This window comes from Thalassophryne amazonica, chromosome 14 (assembly GCF_902500255.1).
Source record: "Thalassophryne amazonica chromosome 14, fThaAma1.1, whole genome shotgun sequence".
Classification (NCBI taxonomy): domain Eukaryota; kingdom Metazoa; phylum Chordata; class Actinopteri; order Batrachoidiformes; family Batrachoididae; genus Thalassophryne; species Thalassophryne amazonica.
The window spans coordinates 96,196,095-96,218,964 of NC_047116.1; the positions used below are offsets into that span (position 1 = coordinate 96,196,095).

General features: G+C 43.4%; 1 protein-coding gene across 1 annotated transcript; it reads left to right on the forward strand.

The window, feature by feature from the left end:
* The first annotated feature begins 1,685 nt into the window (after positions 1–1,685).
* Positions 1,686–21,433, forward strand: si:ch211-67e16.11. The gene is made up of 8 exons (XM_034186104.1): positions 1,686–1,929; positions 12,119–12,403; positions 13,600–13,842; positions 13,939–14,109; positions 17,553–17,684; positions 18,840–19,006; positions 19,807–20,067; positions 21,257–21,433. Exons 1-8 carry the CDS (start codon positions 1,686–1,688, stop codon positions 21,431–21,433), a joined length of 1,680 nt encoding a protein of 559 aa, XP_034041995.1.
* Positions 21,434–22,870: the final 1,437 nt, after the last annotated feature.

The following is a 22,870-nucleotide window of genomic DNA, read 5'->3' on the forward strand; positions in this document are numbered from 1 at the left end:
CTGGCCGTGGAGAAAGACCACCACAGACAGACCTGGCTCCCCAGAGAAGACTGACTGTGACAGACCCACTGCTCACACCAGGTGGAGACCAAGCTGCACTTCATGACCACCTGCCCGCTGCACCAAAGAGACACGAACAGAGACACAGATCACAAACAGCCAAACAGACTCTGAGAGCAACATCGACAAACTTCACTATCTGTTGGCTGAAGGACAACAAACACAGCAGCAAGGTTTGTTAAGACGAAAAGAAGGAACAATGGACACAAACCACCGTAAACCCAAAACAGGAGATTAAAGTGCTACGTCACTTTATCTACATATAATATAACACAGTTTACAGGATAGTATATTTTTACACAGAAAGCACAATTTTTATGATTATTTCAATCCCACATCTCCTGTTGACACATTTATTTACTGTAGAATATTGTTAAGAGATAGGGTGAGATGTTCGGTCATCCGTGTGAAGCTCAGAGTAGAGCCGCTGCTCCTTCGCGTTTAAAGGAGCCAGCTGAGGTGGTTCAGGCATCTGGTAAGGATGCCACCTGGGCATCTCCCTAGGGAGGTGTTCCAGGCACGTCCATCTGGGATGAGACGCCAAGGAAGATCAAGGACTAGGTGGAGAGATTATATCTCCACACTGGCCTGGGAACGCCTCGGGATCCCCCAGTCAGGGGCGGTCAATGTGGCACAGGAAAGGGAAGTTCTGGGTCCCCTGCTGGAGCTGTTGCCCTGTGACCCAATCCCGGATGAGCGGTTGAAGATGAGTGATGAGTGTATGTACATCTCCTTAATTTTTATTTTTATTTTGTAACACTTGCTTTGACAATGTAAATAATGTAGGTTTCCCATGTTAATAAAGCTCTACTGAAATTGAGAGAGAGAGAGAGAGAGAGAGAGAGAGAGAGAGAGAGAGAGAGAGAGAGAGAGAGAGAGAGAAGCAGCCTTGGTGAGACAGACAGTGATGTCAGGCAGAGTGAAGGAGGAGCAGGAGGCAGCTCTCCAGGCAGCGTGACTCCTCTCAGCATGCAGTGTGCAGGACAGGCGTGTTGTCCCGGGAGGAAACCAAAGATCTGCCTCAACATCATCTGGAAACTTTCAAAGCTGCACTGAGCTCAAAGCTACTCCAGTCGAATAATGAAGTCACAGAAATGGCAAGAACAAATCTGAGTTTTATTTTTAAAATCAAAAAAAGTCTACATTTTTTCATCACGGAGTTGCCAATAAAATGTTCATCCTGGAGTCAAGAATAAAAGAGAAACAAAGGAAAACTGGAGGAAAGATCTCTGAAAGAGCAACCAGCAACTGTTTGTCTGGTGGTGAGATGTTAAAGACAGTTTCTTCTTTTTTTGATACAGAGCAGCCAACAGAGAAATAAAGAAGGAAAGACTTTAGTTTACGTGATACCAAAGAACAGACCGGGTCGTAGGGAAGAATTAACATCAATTTAAAATAATTAGACAGCAGATGGAACAAAGAAGACACCAGAAAGACTGAAAGAAGAAGCACAAGAGGATCACAGAGATCAAAATTCCAGGGGAAATTCAAGAAGAATGCAATAATCAAGAAACCAAGAAAACAGCCAAGACCACTAAAGAGTCTAACTGTAAACCAAGAAAAGAGAAAAAAAGGACTTCATTAATGAAGAAAGGATTAAAGAACCAAACAGCAGAGATTAGATCATGATGCTTCCAGTGGTTCCTCTCCCTGTCCTCATTGTCCTGCTGGCGGCGGCACACAGAGCGGGTGGAGCGGAAACAACCCCGCTGGACCGCTGGGTCCAGTCAGGGCTCCAGTCTCTCCAGTGGGAGCAGCTGGACCAGTGTCTCCGCATGTCCTTGCTCTCCAGGACTGAGTGCCGACGCCTCACACGCTTTCAGCTTTCAACCATAGCCATCTACATGTCAGAGCCACACTCAGCCGCAGGTAAGAGGTCAGAGGTTACACATAATGATTCAAGAGTACTTTTATATTTAAGTGATGCAATACGTACGGTGGATTCAGAAAGTATTCACAGCGCTTCACTTTTTCCACATTTTGTTATGTTACAGCCTTAATCCAAAATGTAGTGAATTAATTTCTCCCTCGAAATTCTACTCACAACACCCCATAATGACAACATGAAAAAGTTTTGTTTGTTTGTTGATTGGTTTTTGTTTGTTTGCTTGTTTTTGTGTTTTTTTTTGTGTTTTTTTTTTTTGCATTTTTGCAAATTTATTTTAAAAAAAAACTAAGAAATCACATGTACGTAGGTATTCACAGCCTTTGCTCAATACTTTGTTGATGCACTTTTGGCAATTACAGCCTCAAGTCTTCTTGAATATGATGCCATAAGCTTGGTGCAAGCAATCTTTGGACAGTTTGGTCCATTCCTCTTTGCAGCACCTCTCAAGCTCCATCAGGTTGGATGGGGAGCGTCGGTGCACAGACATTTTCAGATCTCTCCAGAGATGTTCAATCAGATTCAGGTCTGGGCTCTGGCTGGACCAGTCAAGGACATTCACAGAGTTGTCCTGAAGCCACTTCTTTGATATCTTGGCTGTGAGCTTAGGGTCATTGTCCTGCTGAAAGATGAACCGTCGCCCCAGTCTGAGGTCAAGAGCGCTCTGGAGCAGGTTTTCATCCAGGATGTCTCTGTACATTGCTGCATTCATCTTTCCCTCAATCCTGACTAGTCTCCCAGTTCCTGCTGCTGAAAAACATCCCCACAGCATGATGTTGCCACCACCATGCTTCACTGTAGGGATGGTGCCTGGTTTCCTCCAAACATGATGCCAAAGAGTTCAATTTTTGTCTCATCAGACCAGAGAATTTTGTTTCTCAAGGTCTGAGAGTCCTTCAGGTGCCTTTTGTCAAACTCCAGGTGGGCTGCCATGTGCCTTTTACTAAGGAGTGGCTTCCATCTGGTCACTCTACCATACAGGCCTGATTGGTGGATTGCTGCAGAGATGGTTGTCCTTCTGGAAGGTTCTCCTCTGTCCACAGAAGAATGCTGGAGCTTTGACAGAGTGACCATTGGGTTCTTGGTCACCTCTCTAAGGTCCTTTTCCTTCAATCGCTCAGTTTAGATGGGCGGTCAGCTCTAGTCCTGGTAGATCTGAACATCTTCCATTTACAGATGATGGAGGTCACTGTGCTCATTGGGACCTTCAAACCAGCAGAAATGTTTCTGTACCCTTCCCCAGATTTGTGCCTCCAGACAATCCTGTCTCAGAGGTCTACAGACAATTCCTTTGACTTCATGCTTGGTTTGTGCTCTGACTGTCAACTGTGAGACCTTATATGTAGACAGGTGTGTGCCTTTCCAAATCATGTCTAATCAACTGAACTGACCCCCAGGTGGACTCCAGTTAAGCTGCAGAAACATCTCAAGGATGGTCAGTAGAAACAGGAGGCACCTGAGCTCAATTTTGAACTTCATGGCAAAGACTGTGAATACTTATGTACATGTGATTTCTTGGTTTTTTATTTTTAATAAATTTGCAAAAAATCTCGAAATATTTTTTTACATTGTCATTATGGAGTATTGTGTGTAGACGTTTGAGGAAAATTTGAAATTGAATTTCATCCATTTTGGAATAAGGCTGTAACGTAATAAAATGTGGAAAAAGTGAAGCGCTGTGAATACTTTCTGGATGCACTATACAGCTGGGGACCAGTAAACTGCCATTTCTGGGCAATGTTAGCATCATTTAACAGGCACAATGACCCAAAAATGAAATAAAATAAAGACACATACCAAGTTGTTTGGTGTCTTTTACACCATGACAGATCAAGGAATGTATGAGGAACTGATATAAATTTTAGATATGCATTTGTGTTCATTTATTCCTGACAAGTCCCTTTCTCATTTGTCAAATGTGTTCCTTGTCAGCTGATGTTCATTGGGAAGTTTTATGCGTGCTAAAAACTTTGAATGGACGCCAAGTGGAGAGCTTTCCCAGTGGTTAACTGTTTTGTCCTCCACTTGATGTTTTTACTTCTACGATATTTGTGTATTTATACAGTGCTGCTTGCAAGTTTGGAATTTTTTAGGACATCAAAAAACAAAATAAAAATTCAGGCTTTTTATACTAGCATTTCTAAGGTTATGCACTTTAAACTCACAGTGAAAAGTAATCTCTACATCATGAATTAAAAGAAATAATCTAAAAGCCAAAATGATGGTGTGAATAAGTAAATGCACCCTTTAATGTAACATATATAAACCATCACTTTTACATCCAGTCGTCTTCAGATAAGTCTGGGTGTGAACATATGAACATTTAAAAGACAATGATTATGTCTTTGACTTCATTTACATCAGTTTTGAAGAAATGCAAACAGTGTGGTACTCTACAGTGGTGTCAAAAGTACACACATTTGTTACTTAAGTAGAAGTATAGATACTGCAGTTTAAAAACACTCTGGTAAAAGTTGAAGTATCAACTTGACCTCTTTACTCAAGTAAAAGTGAAAAAGTATGTGCTCCAAAACCTACTTAAAGTATAAAAGTATAAAGTAACCTTAAAAAAAAAAAAAAAAGGTAGATGCCACTATATGAATTGAAAGATTAATTTAAAAACTGATTCGTTCTACATGTGGCCCAAGACCCCAAACCCAAAATTACCCCCCAACACCACCTGCACGAAATGTTTCATTTCTAGAAGCTCTGAAATGCAATCTGGGACTATTCCAGACAATAAACTGCAGTGAGTGCAGCATCCATTTAGTGAAGGAAAAAAAAAAAAAAACAACTTTCCTTATTCAGATTCATTCCAGTAATATTCTGCTCTTACTAGGATGCAGCAGTTTTCTAGTTTGGCAGAAAGTTCTGGAGGAAATTACTGAAGAAATTAACACATTGAAAATATGGTTTGACCGAAACAAACTCATTAAATAAGACAGGGATGAAGTGGAGGTGTAAGAATCACTAGGTGTTCACAGGAAACACTCATTATTTATGTATGTATTTATATATGTATGTTCATTGTTAGTTGCTTTTATATTTTCTGTTGTGTTTCTATTCAGGTTCTTTTTGCCTCTTTCTCTAGAATTGTATATAATAATCATTAGATTATTAATATATAAACAAAAATAAATTTAAGAAATATTACAATTTGAAAACAAATGCACTCGAACGTGATGAGAGCTGGAACTGCATAATGCTAAGTTTTAACATTGAAAATGCCATAGACATGCTAACGCATTAGCATCGCTCCCGTTTTTAAGTTATAAAATACATCCATCAACTGTTTCAGAAGACCATAACAGGTCAGTTTAACATAGAAAAGGTAAATAATACATAAGTATGCTCTTTAGGGTTTTAGCGGGGGAAAATTAAGCGAAAGAAAGAAAGAATAAACGAAGCAATAGGTCGAAGCATTGCTTCAATCTGCGAACTACTGCTTCAATTGGTTCACGGTTCAAAGCAAAGCCGCGCTGCAGAAAAGTTGATTACAGGCGCACATGACGTGAAATATATATATAAACATTAAACTGAAGCCAAAAGTAACGAGGCTGTTTGTTTTAAAAATGTAAGGAATAGAAAGTACAGATACTTGTGTGAAAATGTAATGAGTAGAAGTAAGAAGTAGGCAGAAAAATAAGTAATGGAGTAAAGTACAGATACCTAAAAAGTGTACTTAAGTACAGTAACGAAGTATTTGTACTTCGTTACTTGACACCTCTGGTACTCTATGGTAAATCTGTATGTAGCTGACAGTTCTAATGCATCCTGTTTCACTGTATCCTGTGGTTGTTTGCTGCTTCAGACTGGGCTTCTGATTAGCCAAAGCTACAACACAGGCTGTGAATTCAGCACCAGGAGAGAGAGGACAGCTCCTGATGCAGAAATATGTAGCATGACTGCTCATTTAACCAAGGTCAGATTGAAGAAAAAGTCAAAAGTCAAGTAGGCATTCTTATCTGGACATTGTGCAGAAGGTTGTTTGCTGTCCTCGCCAGCACAGGGTGAAGATGCTGTCAGCACATGCATGTACTATGATATCATGAGATGCGAGTGAGTCAGATTCTGTCCATAATTGTGTTCAGACATTGGCGAGTCCCACTTAAATCTAGTGTGCCTTGAGTGGAGAGTGGCATCAACTCAGAACATGGCACCATTTTGGGTTCAACTGCGCTGAACTACTGAATATAAAAATAAAAATAGTTCAGCTATCAAATTTACATAAATTTGCAATTTATGATGATTTATTGAATTAATTTAAAGCCTGATTTATGCAGCTGCAGCTCTGTAACTCCGTGTCATGCAATGATGTGTGTGTGACAGTTTTAAAGTTCTCCGTCTCTGGATTTTGGTTTATTATGGTGTAATTTGACCTCAACAAGCTTTTCTTTCTACAATCATCACCTCCAATCAACAGCTGCACGTCTGATTTAACAGATGCATGTTCAGGCTGCAGCTCCAAGTCTGAGCACGGTTTGAAACACTAAATGGTTGGACTCTTAATCACAGAAATGACTCCAGTCCCACTTTCCACAAATCAGTGAGTGTCAGAGCTGAACTTTAATTTGTACCTCTGCACGTCCAGACTGCTTGGGGTTTTTAATGGAAATACATTGCGATCGGACGGGACATTTATCTGATGTGAGCCAAACACATTAGTTACAGGAGGTACCGAACATCTACGGGAATCCTGCATCGGGACCTGCACCTCAATGACTGGGTCAAAATTTCCTCTGAATTGTTTTTTTTTTTTTTGCCAAATGTATTTGATCCATTATCAAAATGTAATCTGTGTGCGCACTGTAAAAACTATTAAAATATGATGAGAGACGAAGGATTGAAAGCAGCAAAGTGTCAAATCACAGCCTTTTGTTGTGTCTGAGGATTTAACAGGTTCACGTCAGGCTGCAGGTCCGACTCTGAACACGGTGTGAAAAAAATAAACAGTCGGACTTTTAATAATGTAAATGTCTCCGGTCCCACATGTGAGGGGTTTAATTGAAACACATTGCGATTGGATGGGACATTTTATCTGATGTGAGTGAAAATCTGTTGTACAAATTCCGTCATACACAGTGTTTATTACATGGAAAACAATACAAAAACTTTGGGACTTTTTTTGTCCGGTGACTGTGAATATCTGGTTTATATGATGACGGTTTAGGTGAATTTTACTGAACATGGGACTGAACAATAAATTTACCTCTCAAAGCTTTGATGATGAAATCGCTTCCATCCCAAATTTATTTTCCCTAATTTTTCTTCTCTTTGGATCTGAAGGGAATCTGTACATCTTGAAGCCCTTGTTGTGTCTATTTGTGCCTCCAAATGCAACCCGCCATTTTCAGCAAATAAATAAATAAAATAGCTGGACTTACATGGAGACACATTAACAGTGAACGCTATATACATAACTCTCTCTAATAAAGGCGCTCTACTTAAATCTGCCCCCCACCAGCCCGTGTGCATGTATCTCTTGAAACAGAGAAAAATTGTTCTGCTTAACGCAGCTCTTTGTGTTGCCAGTGGAAATGTTACATCAACTGTCCGTCAGTACTCCAAATTCATGGGGGACGGACAGATTAAGTGACATTTGACACTGGACAAAGTATCTCAATCTGTCATAGTGTGACGACACCTTAAAGTCTAAGTCACTTTGTGAAGGACTGAGGAAACATATGAGGAATGGATGTGAAATGTTGATATCCATTTATGTTTGTTTTTGTCTTGTACAAATGCATCACTTATTTCCTCTGTGCACTCCGGTTTCCTCCCACAATCAAAAAACATGCTTATTTAGGGTCTGTTCCTTCCTCTGCCCCTGACCAAGGCAGTGTCTCTACATCTGGAGTTGGTCCCCGGGCACCGGACTGTGGCTGCACACTGCTCCTAGTGGTTAGATTGCGTCTGTAACTAGGATAGGTTATATGCAGAGGAAAAATGTCATTGTATGTATGTATATGTAGAATGACAACAAAGGTTCTATTCATTTATTCTAAATGAGTTCCTTGTCTGTTGATGTGAGGTCACTGATGTGAGGAAAGTTTTGTGTGTGCTCAAAATTTTGAGTGGACATCAGACAGCAAGCTTCCCTGGTGGTTGCAGATTTGTTCAACATTTTGTTCTGTATTTGTTGGTTAGCTTGCCAGTAGAATGAGTAGCTGAAGGGAGTTTAGGTAATGCTACAAAGTGGGAAACCTTTTAAACTGATCCACAATGATGAGTTTAAACAGACTATCTTGTGAAACTGTTACGACACACCAGGAACTGGAAACAGACTCAAATGAAATGAGTCAGGTTTTGTGAAAAAAGCCAAAGGTAACAATTTATTGTCAATGTGCTGATGAGGTGGAAACCAGCAGGTGAAATCACTGGAGGATGAGCCACAGGTGCAGGTTGCCAGGTGAGCCAGTGGAGCAGGTGGTGGCTGCAGACTGCAAGAGAAGGAAAAAACACAATGATGAGTGCACAGGGCAAATCCAGGAAAAACGAGAGGAGATACAAGCTAAGGTGACGAGAAGACAATTGTAAGGCCAGGTTACCACTTCCGTAGATGGAAAGATCTGATTGCATCCTTCAAATCAGCCCAGCTTAAGTAGGACACTGCAGGTGTGCCGCAGCCACAGGTGTCATCAATCAGCTCCACTGGCAGAGAAACACAGAAGGGAGGGGGAGAGAGCACAGAGTCCAGACCACCGAGTCCCCAGACCAGAACAGGAAAATGGCAGTTCTCTGAAGTTCAGAGCAATATGAGGACTTCAAATTATAGGGTTGAGGCCAAGCAGGCCAGCAGGAGGTTGATGGGAAGCCTTTTTCCTAAATGCATACAGAGCTGGCTACCATGAGAGCAGCTTCCATCAATGGTCACCGCAAGTTACACCTTAAGAGACAAAGTTATGTTTCAGCCAGGGTGGACACTGGAGGGCCTTAAAACATTCTGGGACACTGTCTATTCAGTAGTGCCTTAACAGATCATAGTTGATCTGTGATTAATATGGACCACCACCCATGATTTGGAACACATGTGAGCCACAGACTATTTGCAGAGTTTACATAGATGAGAGTTTGTGTCATGATGACTTGTTGTTAATGTGATTACTGCATTATTTTTGATGCCATTATTGGTAAAATTACAGTCGGAGTGGAAGAAATGCAGCTGCATGGCATTCACACAGCCTGTTAACAAAATAAATCAATCAATAAAATAGCCTCGCAGAGAGACTGGAGCTCCCGCTGTTGCTGGGAGTTCAAGCAGCCCATACAGTCTTGTTGACTGCAAGAAACAGGATCAAAAAGAGTCTCAGTTCACGCTCAGAGTTGAGAACAAAGTGACAGTCACCTCTTCTCTATGCAGCCTTGAACCCAGTGAAGCACATGTGCAGCCAAGCTGGCTGAAAGTGCACAGCTCTGGAAAAATAAGTAGTATTCCAGACTGTTTCCAAGCATCTGCTTGCCAGGTTCAGTGGGTAGGATGAATGTATTTATCCAGAAAAGGTTATAAATAAAACTATTATTGTTCCCTTCTCAAACAGTCTAGATGTCCTCATCCCTTGTGGAAAAAGAAACAGTCACACAGTTATACATTCCAACCAGTTTTGCTCCTTTTCTTTTTCTGTTTTTTATACTTGTCATGATTTTGAGAAGGTTGGTGTGGAGACGCATTATTTGATCCTGATAATGGAACTAAAGTAACATCTAATGTGAAAAAACCACTGAGGACACCTTGAATTTAAATCGTGTTTACAGCCATTTTTCTTTGAAAAGTAATACGATGGCTATACAGACATTCCCAAGTCACTGAATTTGTCTTAGAGTTACATCAATTATTAATACAAACAGTGCTGTAAATTGGACAGGAGAAGGCCATTGTTAAAAAACTGAGTGAATACAGGGAGTCACGAGATGGTGCTTTTCTGGTTGACTAAACGTCCAACATACTTTTTCCATTATTTTACTGTATTTGTGTTTGGTCTGTAATTTTTCCTTTAGTTTAGAATTGTCACACTCTTCTGGAACCATCTGGAGGAGTTTGTTGTTTCTGTCAGCTGTGTCGCCCTTTTTACTCTGACTATCATTTGATAACATGAAAGGAGGCACAGAATATGCATTAAAAGATGATATGCAAGCACTGTGAAAGGTTAGACCACAATCACAACTGACTGGCTTCTAGGGTTTGGTGCAACTGTGCTGATGCGACCTTCCTGAATTAAAACAGATGACAGTTCAGTGGTTATGAAAAATTGACACACAGCTCAATGGTTTGCTGTGTAGAAGCTAACCACATACAAATATATCAAACTGCAATCCAAATGAACACTATAAGATAAAGTACAACCCACAGTATTAAATCGAATATGATCAAAAGAAGTGAAATAATAGACAACTACATCAGTGACAACTGTAAAAACTTTCAGCTGAATAAGTATAATGGTTCAGAAAATGTATCAAACATAGACCCCTGCGGTCTGCTTGGACTCCCTGTGTACTGATTAGGGTCAAAACCTCATTTTCAGAACCCTAGTTCAGAATCTGGGTTACTGGAGAATTAGATCTATTTATAAATTATCTATTTTTTCTTCGAAAAAGAAAAGGTGCCTGTGAAGCAGCTTCTTGCCGATCCATGAAGGAGAAGAAACCATGTGAGCGCTTATACGAGTCAGGGAAGTCGGCCAGTCAGATCCGTAACTTCGAGACAAGGATTGGCTCTAAGGGCTGGGTCGGTCGGGCTGGGGTGCGGTCGGGCAGGTTCTCCGCGGGGCGGTACCCGGCGCTACGCCAGAGAGCGGGGGCCAGGGGGAGCCGGGGGGGGGGGGGGGGAACGGGTATAGCGGCCGGCGGTGGCGACTCTGGACGTGCACCGGGACCTTCTCGCTGATCTTCCCAGTTACGGTGCCCACCGGGACCTCCCCCGATGCCCTCCACGGCGGGGGGGGCGCCCAGCAGGTCGCCTCGGCTGGTACCTAGCAGCTGACTTAGAACTGGTGCGGACCAGGGGAATCCGACTGTTTAATTAAAACAAAGCATCGCGAAGGCCCACGGCGGGTGTTGACGCGATGTGATTTCTGCCCTGTGCTCTGAATGTCAAAGTGAAGAAATTCAATGAAGCGCGGGTAAACGGCGGGAGTAACTATGACTCTCTTAAGGTAGCCAAATGCCTCGTCATCTAATTAGTGACGCGCATGAATGGATGAACAAGCTTCCCACTGTCCCTACCCACTATCTAGCTAAACCACAGCCAAGAGAACGGGCTTGGCAAAATCAGTGGGGAAAGAAGACCCTGTTGAGCTTGACTCTAGTCGTAGTCTGTGCTTAGGCCTCATTATTCCACAAAAAGTTGTGATTGATTTGGGGATAACTATGCATGCAGATTCCACGTCAGTGTTGCTGTTGCTGGATTTAAGTGCAGTTTTTGATACAGTTGATCACCGTGTCTTTTGGACACAACTGATAATTCTTTTGGTATGTCTTAAGGGCTGCTTTTCTGTATGGAGGTCATCCTTGTATAATGTGTTCATTATAATGGCACAACAACTGTATTCCCAGCTATGAAGTATGGTATATCTCAGGGTTTTGTTTTGGGTCCACTGTTGTCCTCTTTATGTAGCGCCTCTTGGTCAGATTATATGGAGGCATGGAATCGACTGTCACTGTTATGCTGATGACCTGCAAATGTACATGCGTGTTCATGTTGGTACTGTTTCTCAGATTGTTAAGATGGTAGCTTGCCTTGTTGCAGTGAAAAGTTTGATGCTTGGCCTGAAAGGAGGGCCCATAAATGTGGAAGTGTAAAAATGTTCAGCAGCAAGGAAGGGGGAGATGATCAAACATGGAACTAATACAGTGAATGGGACCCAACAAACTGGAAAATCCAGAAAGTTTAAGGCAGGACAGTGACAAACATATATTGACATGTAACAAGATAACGAACAATAGGTGAGGTGATTATGATGAGAAACAGCTGTGAGGAACACTGAGTGACAAGACCAGACCTGCAAACACACACAGGAACTGACTCACATCAGAGGCTTCATGTTCTTCTTGTTGCTGACAAAATATCCCCTGGTAAAATAGAAGTAAAGTTGCAATATTTTTAGTCAAGTCATGTTTGCGTGAATAATATTCTTCGCATGTATTTTGTTATTCAGAGTCTATTGTTCTTCTCTCCAGATGATGCAGATAAAGTTGTGGCCATTCTGCCTGAGTCCTCTTACCGCTCAGGAGGGCTCATCAGCTCCAAACAGCACGCATGCTTCCGAACGAGCCCTCTGGAGAACGGGCTGCGGGGCTCTCACAGACGGCAGCACAGTACCAGCAGCACAGTCACGCCCCATGATGCTGTCCTGGTTATGGACCCACATCCTGGGGAAAACTTTGGACACTCGGTGGCCATGTTTTATGTGGACGTGAACGTTACAAAGAAGAGATGCTCCCATGTCAATGGTGTTTACCTGGGTGAGTCTGAACACACATACAATCTTACTTTGATCCATCATCTCCTTTGGGCTGAATAAACATGAACTTACCATCAAATACATGTAAAAAGTAAGTAAGTCCCTCTGGCTGCTCCTTTGTGTTCACTCAGAGTCAAGGTGGATCTGCATGTTGAATTGGCACAAATTTATTTTTGGAGAAAAAAAAACAGTTTTGGTGTTTTGTAGTTTGTTGTCTGTGTTACAACATTTGGAAAGAGGTGTCATTTGATTTAAACCAACAATTCGCTTTGAAGACATTAATTCCAACCAGAATCTGCGCGGCAGAGAGCCGCACAGTGTTTGGGCTGTGCAAACCGAATGGAGGACGATTCTCATTTCTTGCCCACAACAAGAGAAGAGTACCAGTTAGTGACTTTAATCCACACAAATGTGACTCACGATTGACATCTTTAAATGGCTTTGAGAGGGGTTCATGAAGAAATTGCAGACCTGCTGCTTCTGAAAACCAACAAAGCAGCGGCTGGCAGCACTGCTTCATTGCTTCAAGCTTCAAGCAGACCCACTACAAAAGCAGCGGGTCTGCAATCATCATTAAGAAATGATCATTTTCCCGATAAACACCCTCAAAAACAACGGCCGCTCCGGTGTAATGTGAACTGAAGAACCAATAAGGGAATCGTTAAGCAAAAAGGCTATTGATGTCGGTGGATTGAATAATTTCTTAACGATTCATAAAAAGAACTGGTTTTCGATACCCAGCCTGAGTTATAACCCAGCCCTCATGACGACAGGTGAGAGTAGGAACAAAGATTGACCAGTAGATCGAGAGCTTCGCCTTTAGGCTCATCTCCCTTTTCATCACAACAGTACAGTAGAGCGAATGTAACACCGCCCTGCTGCGCCGATTCTCTGGCCAATCTCACGCTCCATTGTCCCCTCACTCGTGAACAAGACCCCACGGTACTTGAACTCCTTCACTTGGGGCAAGACCCCATTCACTATATAATAGATAATGAGGACATTTTTATATTTCACCGTTTATCTGCGAGTGGACTAAGCTGGCAGTGGCAGTGGTGTTAATCAATCTTTAAACAAGAGTTGGGGGTGTTTTTTTAAATTCTTGTTTTCTCAAATGTTAAACTTCTCAGTGCTACTGATCACTGTTTTTGATGTAAGAACCTGACTGTCACACTGGCTCCTGTTTGGTGTATTCAGGTGACGCGTGTTTGACTCCCGCCCTGAAGGATCACTGTCAGAACCAGCTGAAGCGTTGGCAGATTGAGCCGGAGAGGTTCACTGGTACCAGACCGGAAAACAGTGATGGTACCATTAATAATCCCGTCAGCGGGGGTCGGGGCCTGATGGAGCGGGCCCTTGGACGGTTCTGTGAAGTCCAGTTCCTTCCACTAGTGGTTACAGTGAGAGACAGCAGGCGAACACAGAGGCTCCGGTGTGTGGGTGAGTCATTGTCTCCCCTCACTAACGTCATTATGCTTTGACAAATACCCGGTGTGTGATGTTCATACACCACTCAATTGTTCTTTCCTTTTCCAGACCATGCAACGTTTGCAAAGTGCCCCGTTTCACTCCCTGGGGGTTCTCCCAGTTTTCCCGTCTCCAGCTGCGAGCTGAATAAAAACACCCAACGATGTCACCGGCATCCTGTGGTAACTCACCTCTCCTGCCGGCTCTACCAGACATGTGACCACGCTGTTCTTATCTCAGGTATGACTGTCTGCATGTATGTGTGTTTGTGCATGTGCGTGCATGTGTGGTGTGTGTGACCCATCACACATACACAGATTGAGGCCGAATTGCGTCAGACTGACACATCTGGCCACAATCAGGAAGTAGTGAGGTGCGGTTTGAAGACCAACGGACGGCAGTCTGTGAGCATCTACATATTTGGTCTCATTCGCTCGGCTGTACCGAGTGTGTTGCACATGTTCAAACCACATCGTGATGCGACGCACATCTGACGGCGGTCTACAGGCAGTTTTTGTGTAATCTGATCACAGTCGACAGTCAAAACAGCATCTGAAATGATCTGATCAGGGTTGATTGAGCTCTGAGATCGATCTGTCACAGCAAAGCCTGTCGGCATGTTGTGGGATGTCCACCTCCACTGGACCCCAGCCAGGGAGGGCAAAGAAAATGTTAATATGTAATAACATGTATGTGGCACACATTCATCATATACAGTGAATGTGAACAGCGCACAATCAAACCAAAAGCACCCTTGTGCACTGCGCCTCTCTGTGGTGTTTGCCATCCAGACATCTGGACATCGGGCAGCCTGCAGTGCCTCTTATGGCCATCTGATGGCAGTCTGTGTCATCTAAACTGTTGTTTACATGCACTTTGGATGCCATTGTGCAGGTGTGGATGCGGAAGTTGACATGACGGGCGGGTGCCAGGCACCCGAAGCAGCTGGACCCACAATGCAGACTCCAAGTTCAGGTTTACGTGTAAAAGAAGTCGTCGTCTTTATTTCAGGCTGAGGTACGGTACACAGGCGATCAGTCAGCAGAACGGAGGTACAAACAGGGTCAGACAAAAATGCAGTCATATTCAAGCAGGGTTCAGAGGCATGAGCAAACACGAACAAAAAACAGAGCAGATTTCAAGAATCCCCCGCAAAGTCCCTCTGTTAAATAAAAGACATGTGCAGAAGAGGTTACAATTTGCCAAAGAACACATCAACTGGCCTAAAGAGAAATGGAGGAATATTTTGTGGACTGATGAGAGTAAAATTGTTCTTTTTAGGTCCAAGGGCCGCAGACAGTTTGTGAGACGACCCCCAAACTCTGAATTCAAGTCACAGTTCACAGTGAAGACAGTGAAGCATGGTGGTGCAAGCATCATGATATGGGCATGTTTCTCCTACTATGGTGTTGGGCCTATATATCGCATACCAGGTATCATGGATCAGTTTGGATATGTCAAAATACTTGAAGAGGTCCTGTTGCCTTATGCTGAAGAGGACATGCCCTTGAAATGGGTGTTTCAACAAGACAATGACCCCAAGCACACTCGTAAACCAGCAAAATCTTGGTTCCAAACCAACAAAATTAATGTTTTGGAGTAGCCTGCCCAGTCCCCGGACATAAATCCAATTGAGAACTTGTGGGGTGACATCAAAAAAGCTGTTTCTGAAGCAAAACCAAGAAATGTGAATGAATTGTGGAATGCTGTTAAAGAATCTTGGTGTTGTGAAAGTGTCGTGACACGGACCCACAACAGGGGGCGTAAATGAACGGACAATGAAAGAGTCAAATATGAACACTTTACTGTTGTGAATAGCACAACCAAACACAGCAGATTACAGAATAAGTACAATAGTCAATGAGCAAAGGTGACTTGTGGGCAGGCTCGAGGATAGAAGACGTCTGTCCTGAGAAGAGCCGGAACCACACGATTTCCACCGCCACAGAACCCGGTGAATACTGGAGCCGCCAAATCCCGAACACCCCAGGTGGCCACTGTCTCCGCGTGTCGGATCTGGTACTGCTGGCGAGGAGCAGAGACAATCAGATATGGGTGTGTGAACACCCAGTAACAACAACGGTGGGAATTCCACCTCCACCTCTAACACACACTCGTGCAGCGTCTGTTTAACCACTTATCTGATGGGAAGTAGGATGAAACAGTCGCGACCCACGCCGGTCCTCTGGTTAGACAGCTGCAACACAATAGCACTTGGAATCAATCAATACAGGCAGAGAAAGTTACCTCCTAAGGTAGACGATATCTCTGCAACGAGGTGGAGATGACGTCCATCTTTATGGAGTGGATGATGAAGTGTAGATGGGTGACAGCTGTCAAGAGATAATGAGTGACAGCTGTCACCCCCAGCTGTGTCCGTGGCGGCAGCGCCCTCTCGTGCCTGAAGCCCGCACTTCAGGCAGGGCGCCCTCTGGTGGTGGGCCAGCAGTACCTCCTCTTCTGGCGGCCCACACAACACTTGGAGTGGAATAACAGCTGAAAGGTGCCACAAGTTGGTTGACTCCATGCCTTGCAGATGTGAAGAAATCATGAAAAACTGTGGTTATACAACTAAATACTAGTTTAGTGATTCACAGGATTGCTAAAAAAAAGCAGTTTGAACATAACAGTTTTGAGTTTGTAGCGTCAACAGCAGATGCTACTATTATTGTGAACACCCCGTTTTCTACTTTTTTTTACTAATAGCCCAATTTCATAGCCTTAAGAGTGTGCATATCATGAATGCTTGGTCTTGTTGGATTTGTGAGAATCTACTGAATCTACTGGTACCTTGTTTCCCATGTAACAATAAGAAATATACTCAAAACCTGGATTAATCTTTTTAGTCACATAGCACTACTATTATTCTGAACACTACTGTAGCTCCATGTGAAATGTTTGGGCTACTAACCCGTTTAACAGTGGGCTACTAACAGCAGGTACTCACCCAAACTGGCTAACAGAGGGCAGGACAATCCTGATCATGAAGGACCTTCACAAGGGTATGACTCCCTCAAACTACCAGCAAATGCCTCTCCACAACATGGAAGCTCCTATCAGGCATCATAGCACCTAAGTTGAGTAGGCACATGGGTCAGCACACGAGCAGTACTCAGAAGGGCTTTGGAAACAACAGCAGAGGCTTGAAGCACTGGTTCACCGAGCAGCACACCAGGAATCGCAGACCAATCACAACAAGAAGGTCATGGGATCAAATCTCACCTGTGGCCTTTCTGTGTGGAGTTTGCATGTTCTCCCGTGTTTGTGTGGGTTCCCTCCAGGTGCTCCGGCTTCCTCCCACATCCAAAGACATCCAGGTTGCGTGAAGTGGAAACTTTAAATTGTCTGTAGGTTTAAATGTGTTTGCTTGTCTGTGTGTGACCCTGCGACAGACTGGTGTCCTGTCCAGGGTGAACCCGCTTCACGCCCTATGACTGCTGGGATGCCCTCTGTGTGACACCCCCCACCGTCACCATAATTGGAGTAAGTGGTTAGTGAGTGATGAAGTGTCCCAACTTTTTCTGACATGGGGTTACAAAATAAGACAAAAATCAAAATCTACATTTCCAAAGGAATACAAAATGCATAAACCCTTAAAACAGTGTAACATGAATATAATTCTTATTTGTCATATGAACAACACAACAATAACGAGACATATAAGGTGCATGTTTGTTTTACAGGTGGATGGCAGCAGCAGATAATATTCCAGCGTCATGTGCAGAATCTGTTAAAGTTCTACAGAATGCTTCAGAATAACGGTTTCCACAAAAGTCATATCCAGACTTTCTTCAGCAGTAATGGATTATTTCCTGGTATGTAAAAACAATGTGTTTGTGAGTAAATGCAGAGAGAGAGTGTGTGTGTGTATGTGTGTGGGGTGGGGTGGGGGTGGGGGGGCTCAGTGCTGACGAGACATGACGGCCCACTCTTATTCTGTGTGAGCAGTTAGTCAGGAAGTCTTTTGACCAGAGGCAGATGGACTGAGAGTAACTGAGGCTGGACAGCTTGGAGACCAGTCTGGGTGGGATGATGGTGTTGAAGGTCGAGCTGCAGTCTATGAAAAGGAGCCTTGCGTAGCTCCCTGTGTCTCCTGTGTGGAATACTGTGGCTATGGTGTCCTCAGTTGTTCCTGGATGCAAATTGGTGCGGGTCTAATGAGGGTGGAAGGCTGGAGATGATATGACTTCTCACCAGTTTCTCAAAACACTTCATGATGATTGGAGTGACAGACAGAAATCATTTAGACCAGGGGTGGGCAACTTGTTCCAGAAAGGGCCAAGACGGTGCAGGTTTTCTTTGCAGCCACTGACTCCACCAGGTGATTTCTGATTAATTTGATCTGATTGATTTCTGATTGCTGAGTAATGTCGCTTTGAGCAGGTGGAATCAATTCATCAGTGAAATCACTTGGTGGAGTCAATGGCTGCAAAGAAAACCTGCACCCTCTTGGCCCTTTCTGGAACAAGTTGCCCACCCCTGATATAGACTGTTTATTGAGGTCTTTTTGGAGACTGGAATAATGGTTGTAACCTTCAGGCAGGAGGTGATGATGGCCTGGGCTGCAGACTGGTTGAAGATCTTTGTGAATACTCCAGCCAGCTGATTAGGCCTTCCTGTGGTTTACCCCCCCAGCGAACGCCTCACCTCATGCCCCACTGCAGTCAGGTTGTGGCTGCTCTTGGGGAGGTGGTTGTGGTACCTCCTCCTCAGGTGTCTCTTTATCAAAACATGCGAAGAAGCAGTTCAGCTCCTCTGCCATCGCCACATCTCCTGTGACTGATGTGTCCCTGGGCTTATAGTTGGTAAACAGCTAAAACATTTTTAAAGACAGAAATGAGATAGAAATAAAGATAAAAAAGATAAAAAAATAACACCCCCCACCCCCGAAAACAATTCACTGGTAATCTGTTATTACATGACAAATGTCTCCTTCATCCCACTCCCCCCCCCCCCCCCCCCCCCCACAGAGGAACTGGAGGGCTTGTACCCAGCAACAGAGAAAACCCTGATTCGTAATCACGTGTCGCACATCTGCAGGAAGCAGCACTGCGCCGACTCCTTGGTCCTCTACCTGAACTCACCGACACTCAGCGACGGCACCATGCTTCTCTGGGACGCCAACCTCAATGGCATAGTGAGAGAGAGAGAGAGAGAATGAATATCAGATACTGTAGCAGGAATAATCTAAACCTCTGTGCAACACCATGTAAAGGTCAAATGACTCAAAACTGTATGACCTCTGAAGAACGACATTATGTCGACGCTGACAGGTTCCCCTTCTGATCAATCAAAAGCAACTGTAAAAATGATGCTGAGTGAAAATACAGGCCCCACTGGACAAATCGGTGGATGGATCCAAACACATTCCCAGGAACCATACACTAGGGGTTCTCAACTTTTTCTACTTTAAGGTCCACCTACTCATACTAGGAACGAGTTGAAAAGCTCCTTAATATTTGGCTGATCTATTCTATTTTAATCATCTGTTGTAAAACGTATTAATGGATCATCGCTCCCTGTTTCAGATGGAAACCCAGGAATTCTATGAACCCAGTAACAACAAACTATAACCTGGAGTGTGTCGTATTTTCACAGGGCTTCAGGTGATATTAATGGTTTCATTTAGGACACCGTTAAATCGTAGACATACTTGTACTGCCTTTTCTTTTGTCCTGTCTTTGTTCAGAAATACTTTACTTGCCATATTAGACAATTATTGAGAGGTGAAACAATTTGGAAACATTTAACACTGAATTAGTATGGTACAGGAGGACACTCAATTCTGTTGTGTACTGTCAGGTTATTGATTAAATGTTGTGGTATTTATTGCCTTTTAGCACTGACGACCATGTGAAATGTCACTGAAGCTGTTTGAAACGTTTACTAGGTGTTTGCATCAACGTGACCGTTGTCTTTGTGTGTCTGTGTTTGAAGGCTGATCTGAAGGAGAGATACTCCGTCACCGAGCTTCTGGCAGACCTCGCTGGTTGTACAGCAACTCGGGTTTTGGTGTTTGTGGATCAGAGTTATAACGGTGTTTTATCCAAGAGGCTACATGGATCTGAAAAACACCTCAATGTGGTCCTGATTCCAACTCACACACACCACAACCATCAGAACCAGAATATGGCACAGGAGCACAGCAGCTGGTACTTCATCAGACCTGAAACCTGCCTGCTGGAGCACCTAGTCAAGGTAGACTTTATTTTTCTACTTTATGCAGAACACATACAGACATGGAAATAGAAATGACATCACCCTGGTCACTTATTTCTATTGTTTTGGTTGAATAAACTGTTGGTCAGGTTTCTTTTCTTTAATGTTGCTTGACATTAATTGGAATATGATCCCAGCAGAGAACTGATTCACCACAAAGAACACCATTCATTCAAGTAAACAAATATCAATGAATAAATAAGTTTGAGAAATGGCAACACATCCCCATCACGGCAATCCCTCGGTGGCAAGGAAGATCATCTCCTGATTGATTCCTGGGTCAGAAGAGAGAAACCTGGGTGTGGGTTTGTTTAATGTGGGCGTGTCTTTGCACAGAGACAAACATACGATGTCAGGCTTCAGCCACGTTTATGTTTCAGTCGTTGATTTTGGAATAATCAGACTATGTTCAGAGCCCGTCCACACAGGGACGGGTTTGGGCATATCTGAACGAGTTTTGTATCATATTGGCGTTTCATCCACACGGAACTGCCATTTTTACAAGACGAAAATGATACTTTTTCAAAACGGGTCCCAGAGCAGATGAATCTGAAAATGTTGCTTTTGCATTTTTGTGCGTATAACCAGTAAGCAACTTTTGTGAAATGATGATGTCATAGCCCAACGCCTCTAATCTAAGCCTTAACCACGGCTGCAACACATCACATGACAACAGTAACTAGAGTGGTGGACTACCTGCTACAGAAGCTACTGAGCTTATTGAGGCCACTTAGCAGTGACGTGAGATTTAGATACGGCGCCTACATCGTGAGGGAAACGTTCTCTGTCGGGTTTGTTGGATACTGTGCCCAAAACACGTCCAGTATATTGAAGTATTTGGATTGGCACTATTCTCAGTCAACATCTTCTTGTAGTTTGGTCGATTTATTATCCACTGTGACTCAAAGCAGAATCCAGATCACACAGTTCAGCTAAAGATTTTTTTCCGGAGAATAAAGTCACACATTATTTAGATTAAAATTAAAATCAGCTAAATGTTAGCAGAGACTAAAGTGAAATTGAAGGTGTCATCCTGAAGTGGACTCCCTCATCTCTCCCACTGGGTTGTGTTTTTTTTTTTTTCGATTATCTCTTTGGGACTTGCTATAGTATTTGGTATGTTTTCAAAAAATACCTCGTCCTTATCTTCCATCATTGATGTTTGCAGGATCTGGGGACATCTCACTTCCAGCAGCCGTGGACTGGTCTATTGAACGCAACACTGGCTGGTGCCCCCTGCAAAAGCACGCCTCCTCTTACAGATGGTGAGATGAAGCACCGGTACCAGGGCTGCCAGAACCTGCCAACTGTCGTCTGGCACCAGAAACTCAGGAAAACTGATTGAGAACAAGACAGACACAAAACGAGAGAAGATGAGGACACAGTGAGACAAATGCAGATAAAAACCGGCACAGCCATATCCAGCTGAGCCCACAAGCTCACATTACACTTTTGGCAAAAACGCTCCAACTCCACACATGTACTGTGATCAAACAATAGACAAACAGAAAAACAGGCCACGTGGCCAAAATGTCAAAGCTGGTGCACCTTCACAATGCAAGTGATCCTCCTCATCGGAGTCTCTCTCAGCAAGCGCCCATTGGATATAATACAAAGTTATTTCAGTGATGCCCGAGGATCCTGGTACCAAAGTTTATGCATGTTTGAAGTGATGTGAAATGTGTTTTTGAAACTCTCACACTGATCAAACAGAGGCAGATGTGCGCTATTGATGATCTGAGTGAATAAAACAGGCTTGTTTTTAAAGTTGGTTTCAAAGCATGCACCGTGCCGCTGTTCTGCTTCTTCAGGCGTGCAGCACAGAGCCGTCAGCTGCTCTGTGAGCGCTCCTCTCTCATTTATATGAAGAGAGAAGCTGTAAAGAAGCCGTGTGGCAAATGTGTTGATATAAAAAGTGAATTCATTCATTTTCTGTCCCTGCTTATTCCAATTAAACGACCAGAAGGGCACCGAACCTACGACAGTCTTGCTTTGAGGCAGCAGTGCTAAACTCTAATGCACTGTGCTGATAAAAAAGTACATCACAAGTTCATAAAATTACTCAAGTAAAAGAAGAAACACGTTTGTGGGGCCGGCAGCCGCGTTCCAAAACCCACAATCAACGTTTATAAAATCACTTATTGACATTTGTCGGCTGCTTCAGAATCATCCATGTCTCCAAGCATCTAAGAACTGATTTTTTTTCCATCAACCCTAATAGGTCCTGAGACACTTTGGTGCCAGATCAGAGTCAAGAGAGAGTCTGATGTGGGTTACTTCACCAACCAAGATTGGTACCCATTTACAGCTGGGTGGGTGGAGACAATGGCAGACCAAGTCTTTATCCACTGAGCTTCCTCTGAGGAAGCTATTAATCCAAAATTGACATAAAAAGTGACACAAATGTTTGTTGATCACCAAGGAGAAGAACAGTGTTTTTTTAATGTCTCGTTGTGATCCTGAGGTTCTGTTGGACTTTTAAGAAAGGTGTCAATTTGGGCCCCTTTCTGCAACATCTGCATGATCCAAAGATTCTTATATTTTTGTAAAACAGCCTGTACAGTTGAAGCTTTAGGGCCCCTTCACACACAGCGTGAATAAGTAGGAATCACGGCAAAAGAGCCTGCACAAAAACATCGAGCCGACATCGGGATGGACACACAGTCGGGCAGATGTGGACAATCCTGCTGCGACGGGTTCGCGCACACTCATGCACGTGCACAAACCCGTCACAGCAGGAACACTGTGAGCAGCTGGAGCGTGTGGAACCACATCACACAGA

Excerpts from the sequence above, each read along its gene's own strand:
- si:ch211-67e16.11 (XM_034186104.1), top strand. The coding sequence starts at position 1,686 with ATGATGCTTCCAGTGGTTCCTCTCCCTGTCCTCATTGTCCTGCTGGCG. Across the intron at positions 17,685-18,839 it reads CAGTAATGGATTATTTCCTG|AGGAACTGGAGGGCTTGTAC; the intron begins GTATGTAAAAAC and ends CCCCCCCCACAG. Across the intron at positions 20,068-21,256 it reads TGCTGGAGCACCTAGTCAAG|GATCTGGGGACATCTCACTT; the intron begins GTAGACTTTATT and ends TGATGTTTGCAG.